At 50.7% G+C, this 10989-nt stretch overlaps 1 protein-coding gene across 1 annotated transcript; it reads left to right on the forward strand.

The window, feature by feature from the left end:
* Positions 1-4233: 4233 nt before the first annotated feature.
* Positions 4234-9815, forward strand: LOC127199380 (ETS translocation variant 3-like protein). Its single transcript, XM_051157417.1, has 5 exons — positions 4234-4316; positions 4398-4635; positions 4838-5027; positions 5608-5689; positions 9748-9815. The coding sequence occupies exons 1-5, from the start codon at positions 4268-4270 to the stop codon at positions 9798-9800; spliced, it is 612 nt and encodes a 203-aa protein (XP_051013374.1). The 5' UTR covers positions 4234-4267; the 3' UTR covers positions 9801-9815.
* The last annotated feature ends 1174 nt before the right edge of the window (positions 9816-10989 follow it).

The raw sequence follows: 10989 nt of genomic DNA on the forward strand, positions 1-10989 counted from the left end.
TCAAGACACAAAAGTGATAAGGCCAGCCAGCACAGAACAAGGCTAGGAGATAGGTGCTGAGACCCAGGGAGACTAGTCACCCAGACATGCATGGAGAAGGAGTGACCAGAGACTATACAGAGGGATGCGGAGGGGAGCACACAGGGCAACAGCGCAACAAAAGAAGGCCACAGGTGGCAAGGAAGGCTAGATGGAAGAGAGGGGGAAAGAGGTAGGCTGAAGACAGCAGCAGAGGTCAAAGAAGGGGTGGGGAGTGGGGGGCTGGGGTCAGGGGGGCAGCCCAGGGTGAAGCCTGTGACAGCCACCCCATGGCACACTCATCCCCCTGAGCCCTGGTTCCCCCAGAGCATCTATGACTCCCCCGCCACTGCCACACAACCTTTAACTTCCTATTCATGTCAACACTATGGAAGTTGGCGTAGGTGTCCTAAACCTTTTCAATCCTGCTGCCCCTAAGGAGGGTAGAACGAGTGGGCCACAGCGGTGGGGCTGCTACCAAAGGTTAGGTGCAGATCCGAAGACCTGCGAGGGAGGAGCTGACTGAGACGCTCTCAGAAGTTGTCATCCCCAAGGCAGGGGTGGATAACAGGTGTCCTTAGCCAGGGAAGAAGGGAAAGGAGACAGAGGAGAAACAAAAGGAGGCTGGCTGCTCCCCCACGCCCCACCAGCTGCTCCACCCAAGGTCCCAGCCCCTTTCACAGCTTTAGCTGATATCAAGAGCAGCCTCAAATCAGCCTGGGGTCTCAGCGGAAGGAGGGAGGGAAGAGCAGCCTGTTCAACCCTCTGCAGCCTCTGAGGTTTCTGAGGTCCCTCCCGCTGTCACTGTGGCTGTTGTCACTGTCCTCTCGGCTCAGTCCTTGTCCTCCTGGTCCCTGGGTCCTACTCTGGTCTCACTACCCAGGATCCAGCTCTCTGCCTGGTTTCAGGCTTCTATTCTGGTCTCTCTGCCTCCCGTGGCTCTGCTCATCATCTGCTGTCTTGGTGCCACACTGGAAAGCCCAGGTTTGCCTGGTTACTTGGTGCCTAGCTTCGGAGGTCCCAAAGACAATGACTTTGCTTTTATAACTTTTATTGATTTGTTTAGTTTGGGGTAGGGCCTGCCTATGGCACCTTTGCTGGCCTCAAACTCTCTTTGTAGCTTAGGCTGGCCTTGAGCTAGGGTCAAGCATTCTATCTCTGCCTTTCAAGTGCTGTGTCTACAAGTGTGAGCTAACTCATCCAGCACTACAAAGTGACTTTCACTGTAAGTTTCTACATACATGCTACACTGGGCTCAAATCCTGTGTGTGTGTGAGTGTGTGTGTGTGTGTGTGTGTGTGTGTTTCTGTGTGTATGTCTTTGTGTGTGTCTCTATGTGTGCCTATGTCTATATGTATCTGTGTATGCTTCTATTTGTGTGTATATGTCCATGTGTATCTGTGTATGTGTCACTATGTGTATATGTGTGTGTCTGTGTGTATTTGCCCATGTCTGTATGAGTATTTGTGTCTCTGTGTGTATGTCTGTGTTTCTCTGTGTGTGTGTCTCTACATGTGTGTATATATCTATGTGTGTCTAGGCTTCTCTCTATGTGTGTATCCATGTGTGTATATGCCCATTTCTGTGTATATCTGTGTGTCTTTATGTGTATATCTACGTATATGTGTCTGTGTGTATGTGTTCATGTTTGAATGTATCTGTGTATCTGTGTCTGTGTCCATATCTGTGTGTGTCTATGTGTATATATATGTCTATGTGTCTCTGTGTGTTTCTATGTATGACTCTGTGTATATGTATCTGTGTGTGTCTGTGTATATATATGTCTGTTTCTGTGTGTATGTGTCTATATGTATGTATATATGTCCGTGTCTGTGTATATATGCCTGTGTGTGTGTCTGTGTCTTTGTATGTGTGTGTGTGTCTGTGTGTCTGTATGCTCCTATTTTTCTCATGCTTTGCCCATTGGGCTAGCTGGCCTCTGACTTTCTGAGACTACTGTTGCAATTTTTTCTGGCAGAGAGCCCACATCCCAGGCTTGGTTGAACAGTCTCCTTCGGGGCCAGGGCCTCCTGTCAGCCTTGCTTCTCTCCTTAAGAGTTTCAGCTCTTCTGCCCTCACTCACCAGTTACCTCTCAGGGCCTGGAGTCAGGCAGACCTGTTCCTGTCCAGCTCCACCACTTGGCAGGATCTTGAGCAAGTCTCTTAATCTCTTGAGCCTCTGTTTCCTCAGCTTACAAAATGTAGCCAATACCAGCCTCAAAAGGTGACTGTGAGGAATCTGTGGAGTAACATTAACAAGAGCGGCACCTCAACCTGCACCGTTGGCGGTCCCACACTGCCGTCGGCTGCGAGTGGGGCGAGGTGAAGCAGCCTGGGAAGTTGTCTTTGGCATCACGCCCAGCTGAAGCTTTGCTCCCTATTGTTTCCCTGGCTATCTATATTGCTTCTATTAAATAATGACCTAGAGCCTACTTGTGTTGTAATGAACACTTATGCTGGCCAAGAGGGTTAACGTTATTAGCAATCAGAGCGACAGCGTTGGTAACGAGGATCACTTGCTGCTGTGCCTTTCCCAGAAATACAAAATGCTCTGGAGACCCACGGCCATCATTCCAGACTGGGCCGTGATCCTTTTTGATTGATGGTTCCCAGTATTTATCCTGTAAGCCACCGTGCTAATCTTGCCATGGGTGCTGCAGAGCAGTTCAAAGCCTGTAAATACAATGTGCCTAATCTTCGTGTGTGCAGCCCACAGCCCAAGGGAGCCAGGGCTGGGGCCCAGAGAACAGGTCGGAGGGCGCAGAACTTCACAGCCAGGGAAGTCCTACCCCACTGTGTAGATTAAAGTGACCCAAGGGATCAGCTGGATGGCTCAGCAGATAAAGGGCTTGCTGAGCATGCCTAGTGACCTGAGTTACATCCCCGAACCCACTGAAAAGGAGAGAACAGATTCCACAAGTTGTACTCCAACCATACACAAACGCACATGTACATATACTGGTAAATGCTGAAAGTTTTGTTTTTTTTTTTAAGTGACACAAGGAATTAAGGGTAAGTGACAAAGACAGTTGACATCCATGGTGGGAAAGCTGGAAGCTGCTCTTCTTGGGGGAGGGTCCTCCACAGTCAGCTTGGGGCCTCAAGCAGGAAGGAAGAATTTGCTGGAGACTGTTGGCGGGACTTCCTAGCACGGAGGCTTTCCACGCGGCACATCTCGGGAGGAAGAGGCTGTATCAAGGCCAGGAGGGCAATAGATGTGAGGGAGGTAATGTTTTAAAACCGCAGCAACAAAAAGAACGAGACTATGGAAAAGTTGTTAGCATACATTTTATTCTGTCAGCAAGCACTTACTGACAACTGTGCTTGTGTACTTGGCATTTGGGCTTTAGTGAAAACAACACACACACACACACACACACACACACACACACACACCTCCTGCCCTTCTCAAATGTGAAGTTGTAAAGTTCCCAGAGTAGGCCACCAAGTGTGGTGGCGCATGCTAGCAATCCCAATACTCAGAGATGGGGGCAACAAGATCAGGAGTTCAAGGTCAGCATCAGCTAAATGGTGAGCGAGATTCAGCTTGCGATACATGAGAACCTGTCTTAAAACAACCAAAAAATGAAAATGAGATATATATATACACACACACACATATGTGTGTATTTTTATATATACATGTACATATATACATATGTGTGTATATATGTACATGTATATATGTGATGTGTGTGCGTGTGCGCGCGCGCGCGTGTGTGCGCGCGTGTGTGTGTGTGCACGTGCGTGCGTGCGCGCGCGCGTGCGCGCGTGTGTGTGTGTGCGTGTGTGTGTGTGCGTGTGTGTGTGCGCGTGCGTGCGTGCGTGCGCGCGCGCGTGTGTGTGTGTGCGTGCGTGCATGCGTGTGCGTGTGTGTGCGTGTGTGTGTGTGTGCGTATGCTCATATTCAACTGCTCTCTACTCAAAGTTTAGGAAGGAAAAACCATCCCCTCTTCTCAAAAGCAAACTCCTGCTTAGCCCTAAGGACAGTTTGTCTCTCTGCCTAACTCCACGATGGGTTAGATGGAGGACCATCTATTTGCCTCTCCTCCCTGGGCTCAGACCCAAGCCACCACCCTGGGGCAGCCTCTGAACAGAGGCTGGGCTGCAGACAAGCAAATTCATGCCTTAGCTTCTCTTTTCTGTCCGGGACTCTTTTCTTCCTTCCTCACCTCCGTTCTTTCCCTCGTTCCCTGACTTCCAGCAGGCCTGAGGTACAGACTCAACCCTCTCTCACCTCCCATACACCATGCACTGCAACTGCTACCTGGCTGCCCCTGTGAACTACTGGATCTCGGGTAAGCATCCCCCACCTCCTTCCCATGCTCTCAAAGCTGAGCGAGGACAGCAGGTGACCCCCTCCCACCTCCTCACTCCAGGTCTGGCCTTCCCCGACTGGGCCTACAAAGCAGAGTCGTCCCCGGGCTCCCGGCAGATCCAGCTGTGGCACTTCATCCTGGAACTGCTGCAGAAGGAGGAGTTCCGCCATGTCATCGCCTGGCAGCAGGGCGAGTACGGGGAGTTTGTCATCAAGGATCCAGATGAAGTGGCTCGCCTCTGGGGCCGCAGGAAGTGCAAACCGCAGATGAACTATGACAAGCTGAGCCGGGCCCTCAGGTGAGAGGAGGTGGCCAGCAATAGGAGGGGCAGAGATTAAGGAAAAGAGTAGCGGTGGGTCCTGGCACACACGCCGGGCCGACAGGGCTTGGGAGATGCTCTCGCTGTGGGAAGATGGCTGGTGTCCTCCAGTAACTGCTAGGCTGATGGAGGAGGCCCTGAGTCTCTTCCTTCCTCACAGGGCCAACTCTCAATTCTCTAGGTATTACTACAATAAGAGGGTCCTACACAAGACCAAAGGCAAGAGGTTTACCTACAAGTTCAACTTCAGCAAGCTCATTGTAGCCAACCGTCCTCCGTGGAAAGTGTGGGCACCCCCCACCCCTCACCTGCTGTTGGGGGTCCCTGCCCTGTGTCAGCCAGCCCTGGTGCCTGTGGCTGTGGAGAGTGAGGTAGGCATGAAGGCAGTCTCTGTCCTCAGAGCTCTGACAGGACCTGTCCTGTCCTGGAGACCCTAGGCCACTCTCTAGTGCCTGAGTACTCCAGGATCGAGTCTTTGTGGTCTATACCCACCTGTGAGGATGGATGACTTCTGTGCTAAGCATCAGCTTTTAGTGGTATGTCAGAGGGAAGGAAAAGGGGAGGGTCCAAGGAATCTGAGGCAGTGAGTGGGCAATGCACAGGAGCCACTGCTTGTTTAAGAATTGGTATGGGAAAAAAAGGAAAAAACAAAAGTTTAAAACCGGGCACAGTGACTCACGCCTTTAATTCCAGCACTGGAGAGTCAGAGGCAAACGGATCTCTGTGAGTTTGAGACCAGCCTGGTCTACAAAGCAAGTCTAGGACAGCCAAGGCTACACAGAGAGACCCTGTCTTGAAAAAACAGAAAAAAAAAAAAAAAACACCAAGAATTAGTATGGGACTATTTTGTCATATTAGCAACTGGGCGATATCCTTGCTGTGACCGATAAGGTTAGATACCAAAGAGAGCCTGTCTCACCCTAGCCTTCCTTCTCCTCCCTCCCTACATAGCCCCTACATAGCATACTGTACACATGGGCCACAGAAACTCAGCCAGGTGGAGAGAAGGCCCTATGGGGGACACCGGAAGCCTCTGGGGAGAAGGAGAACAGCAGCTTCAACGGTGAGTTTTGAGGACCCAATTGGTGAGGGATCTGAAACAGCGGAGGGGAGTCTCCCAGGGCCTGCCTAGCTGAGCAGATGAGATAAGAGATCTTCATTCAGTCAATGTTTAGTGATTCTAGCTGTTTACTAGGTGTGGGGCTCAAACAGGAAAAAGAAACACAGTAAGCAGTACAGAGGTTAGCTGGGCGTGGAGGCTCATGCTTTTAATCCCAGCACTCAGGAGGCAGAGCCAGGCAGATTACTGTGAGTTCAAGACCAGCCTGGTCTACAAAGTGAGTCCAGGACAGCCCAGGCTACACAGAGAGACCCTGTCTCAAGAAAAAAAAAAAAAAAAAAAAAAAAAGCAGCCCAGAGGCTGATGGGAAGCAGACATGGGTGGACTGCCGGTAACCGCAGGGCGACACAGAAGAACACTCCGGGCTGCCTAGAAGAGGAGAAGAAAGACAAAGATGCCCTGGTGGAGGGAAAGAGGGAGCTGTGAGCATGTATGGTGCATCTGGAAGGCTGCTACCATCAGTGTGAGGAACATCAGGAGGGTGGGAAGGCGAAGGAGGTGTGGGAAACAGTTGGCCAGACCAAAAGGTCCAAAAGGCCTCAGAAACCGTTTGAAGAGCCGAGTCCAGGAAGAAGAGACCTGTTTAGATTTTCTTTTTTTTTTGGGGGGGGGGTTGTTTTGTTTTTGTTTTTGTTTGGTTTTTCAAGACAGGGTTTCTCTGTGTAGCCTTGGCCATCCTGGACTCACTTTGTAGACCAGGCTGGCCTCAAACTCACAGCGATCTGCCTGCCTCTGCCTCCCAAGTGCTGGGATTAAAGGTGTGCGCCACCACACCCGGCTCTAGATTTTCATTTCCTATACTCGTTTTTGCGGTACAGGTAATGGAACCAGAGCATTTATACATTTATGGAACACTCTACCTACCAAGACACGTTCCTGGTCCCATTTCATTTTATGAATGACAAAAGGTCCCAGTCTGACGATGATGTGACTTAGGGTTTCCCGACCTTATGACACAATACAGAGGCAATACTAATTCCGTGAAGGAAGCCATATCTAGGCTTTTGAAGTCTGACCTCTCCACTGGCTATCAGTGGGAGGTGCGGAGAGCTGCCACTCCAATCATCCACACATCATCACAGTAAACAACCAACACTCCACGGCACACTGCGCTGCTGAACGGACTCACTCTAGGTTATATGCACCCGACACAGTTTCGACTTAGGTTATTTTCAACTCACAATGGGTTTATCAGAGTGTAAGTCATGAGTCAGCAAGCATCCGCAATTATAAGTCAGGAAGCATCCACAATTAGTGGGGGAGCCAGGCTATCACGGGGAGGATTTTAAGTTTGCTTCTATTATCGTAAGCTATGTATGGGGGAGTGTGTCTGCGTGTGGTTATGTGCTCACGAGTGCAGGTGCCCTCAAGAAGGCAAAGGCATTGAATACCCTGGAGCTAAAATTACAGACAGTTGTGAGCCCTCTGACATGGGTGCTAGGAACAGACCTCAGGTCCCCTGGAAGAACAGAAAGGCTCTTAACCACTGAGCCATCTCTAGTCTCCACTAGGAATTTTGTTGTTGTTTTGTTTTGTATTTTTGTATTTCTATTTGTTGGTTTGTTTGTTTGGTTGGTTTGGTTTGGTCGTTTTTTAGACAATCTAAGAAGAAGACTTTAGGTCCATGGGGTGAAGAAAGAACTGCAGCTGATGAGAGATGGGCAGAGGAAGCCCGTGGGCTTCCCTCTTCTTCTATCAGATGTTTAATTACCTCCTGTTTAACATGCCAGGGCCTGGAAGTTCAGATGTGAGCAACACTGCCTCTCTAGGGCTTTTAGTCAGGAGGCTTAAAGGCAGTTACCAATAGATACACAGTGTTACAGCTGCTTGGCACAAAGGGGACACCAAGGGTTAGGGACAACAAGGAAGCCCGCCTTAGGAAAGTGACTTCGGGCCGACTTAAAGTGTACACAGGCTCGCTGAGCTTTGCGGGAAGAAGACAGACCAGGAGTTCAGAAGCCTAGGACAGAAAAGAAGGGCTGGGAGCAAGCTAGTGGTAGCACCTCATGGTGGAGTGAGGGGAGAAGGTGGACTCTTGAAGCAACTAGGTCAGGCTTTCTGTGGAAAGATCCAACCCAGGCATCCGCTTCAGGCACTTTGAAGGATTGGGACCACTCACCTTTACCCACCCACAGTGCAGGGCATGGTGCAGGGTGGTGGGGCCATCAGTCTGGCATCCTAGAGCCACCTAGCACAGGAGGGGCTCCTCTGTTCCTCCACCCCACCATTCTCCCAGCACCAGGATACTGAGGACACCAAGCTTACTCCTTTGGGAAACTATAAGCCCGAACGTGGGCTCTTTCACACATCCCTGCTTTCCTACACACACACACACACACACACACACACACACACACACACACACACACACTTTCCCTGTGCTTGAGCCCTGAAAGGCAAGGAGGTTTTAGGCCAGCAGAGGGCTGGTAGCAGCATACTCCTGGACTGGAATTCTACTGCCTGCCATACCTCCACACTCACTCAGATCACGTGGTGCCAAAAAAGGAAGCTGCTGTCGGACCAAGGATCACAGTGGCCACATTCAAGGAATGGGGAGACTACAAAATATCTTCTCCACGTGATCACTCGGCTACAATGTGGACACGACCCTGACCCTTTCTGTGGGACAACAGGCCTTACCTCATCTTAGGGCCCAAGGGGAAAGGCAGGGAGCCACAGAGAGACAACACCCCGGCAGCAGAAATTGGCATGTTTTCTCATGGAGAATCTTTCTGACCACCTTAATCTCGCATGAATCTGGCTTAAGAAATCTTCCTAGCTAATCAGCTGGCTATACTAAGTGACATCTGATCTGCTTTCTCAGGTTTTATTCACTATATCACACCCATGTGACCCCATTAGCCTCTTAGTAAAACGATGTGGCCTTGCTAAACATGCGGCATTTCAGAGAGGCTCGCTGAAATAGAAAAACATAGTTTGGCGCTCTGTCTAGCCATTTCCAGGAACCCCAGCCTGGGCAACCCCTGTGGGGGCCTGCCAGAAGGTGGGTTGAGATAGAATGGAGGGAGGGGAGATTTATGGGAGGAATGGAGTCATGGGAGGAGTACCAGACAGAAGAGAAGGGGTGGGGGTCCCACACATGACGCTGGTCCTCACAGTCAGGAACGCCACGGGCCCCTTCCTACGCATCACCTTAGCAGATGCCACTTGCTCTTAACCAGGAGAGGGGACTTTGTGGATAAGGAGACAGAGGACTTCACATTTAGATGGCAAATGCTTGGTCCCACAACCAGTTCTTTACTCAGCTGAAATTTGGAGCCTCTGAGCATGGGTCGGGAGGAGTAAAGGATAGATTCACTGGGCTAGGGCACAGAATATTCATTCGCGCTTAATCTGTTAAGTCTGGGCTATATTCAGGGGAGAATAAAGTCAGTTCCTGCTCCAGCAGTATCAGGGACATTGACATAAACGAAATAAGCTCATCGCTAACAGAGCCAGGTGCCCCAGGAAAGGTGAAGGGAGAGAAGACAGCAGGAGCCAGCGCTCCCACAAGGCTGGCAAAGTGGCAGGAAGTCCCATCCAGGAGAAATATGATGGACCAAAGGAGAAAACAAAAACACAGGAGCGAGATGAGGCCCTCCCCACACCCAGGAAGGTGAAGGGGAGGGAGGACTTAAAGCAAAGTGGGAAAGTGAAGCTGGAGCCCCACTGGGAGAATATTCACCAGGAAGCCTCTGGTGGGGTCAGGAAGATTAGGAGCTCAAGGCCAGCTTCAGCTGAATAACGAATCCAGGGCCAGCCAGGAGCTCCCAGAGATTCTGTCAGAAGGAAAGGGAAGGGAAGGTGAGGGGGCAGTGAGAGGGAGGAGAGAGGAGGGAGGGAGGGGAGGGAAGAGGAGAGAGAGCAGTGGGAGAAGGAAGAAAGGAGAAGAAAAGGATGCAGAGGCGCATCTCCCTGAGGGGTGCCCTCTTGACCCCCTTCTCTCACTTTCTCTAGGTTTTAGCTCTGCCCTGGGCCCGGACTGGCAAAGCCCTTGCGGCTGTTTCCGGAACCTCCAGGGTGACCTGGCGAGCTTTGCTTCTTTCCCTTCTGCACCCCGCCTCTGCTGTACCTGGCCCCACCTCTCAGGCCCCACCCACCTCTCAGGCCCCACCCACCTCTCAGGCCCCATCTTGCCTCCTTTCTCCTCCGGGCAGCGGCTTTCAGAGCCCTCCAAGCCTGGCCTTTGGCTCCCAGGTGCCTGGCATTTTCCAGAGCTCCCCCTTCTGGCTAGGCTAAGACAGGGCGCCAGCCAGAAGCCTCCGTGCCGGTTTCTCAGGCTAGAGGAATTAGTGATAAATCCTGACCCAGGGCCCAAGGCGCACCTGGATTCCAATAAGGAACCATCCTCAGAGACTCAGGGACTCAAAGTTGGGAACAAAACCCTCGTGTGCTCCAATCCAGAGGCTCTCAGAGCCACATGGCCTTTGGATCCCCCTTAACTGGAGAGAAAGATGTGAAGAGGCCCCCATTTTTGTACCTCCTCACCGTTGGACACCCAGCCAGACTCACTGGAGGACTGGAGGGTGAAGATGGACCGAGGTGAGGCAAATGTGGGCATGGGGAAACTGAAGTGGTGCCTCTGCCCTCCTACCAAATTACTGTCAGCCTAAGAAGACAGCATTAATCAACTTTTTTTTTTTTTTTTGAGAGAGAGAGAGAGAGAGAAAGAGAGAGAGGTATGAGATTAAGCGTTTCCATCACTGAATTGTCCCATGCCTATCCACAGGAGGGAATTAAGGGGCTAGGCTGTGGCAGACCAGGTCTTCTTTGGCTTAAGTCTTTTTTTTTCCATTAATTTATTTATTTATTCACTTTACATCCCAATCGCAGCCCCCTCCCTCTTCTCCTCCTGGTCCCACCCTCTTTCCCCCATTCCCTTTCTCCTCAGAAAAGGGGAGCAACCCCCTTCAACCCTGCACCAACACACCCCAACACACAAAGTTGCATCAGAATTAAAAACATCCTCGGTTTTGTAGAGGGCCTTGTTCTCCTGGTATCCTCCATCCTGAGGTTCTCTGAACTCTGGGAGGACAGATTTGGAGGAGACACCCTGTTTGAGCCGCCTGTCCAACTTCATTACGATGGTTTTAATTTTATCTTATCATATTTTACTTTGTTGTGTTTTGTTGTTATCTTTTAGAAACCTTTTTTTTTTTTTTTCCCCTAGTGAGAAACAAAAAGGAAGTGGATCTAAATGTGAAAGGAGAAGG

Source organism: Acomys russatus, chromosome 15 (genome assembly GCF_903995435.1).
Source record: "Acomys russatus chromosome 15, mAcoRus1.1, whole genome shotgun sequence".
Lineage (NCBI taxonomy): Eukaryota > Metazoa > Chordata > Mammalia > Rodentia > Muridae > Acomys > Acomys russatus.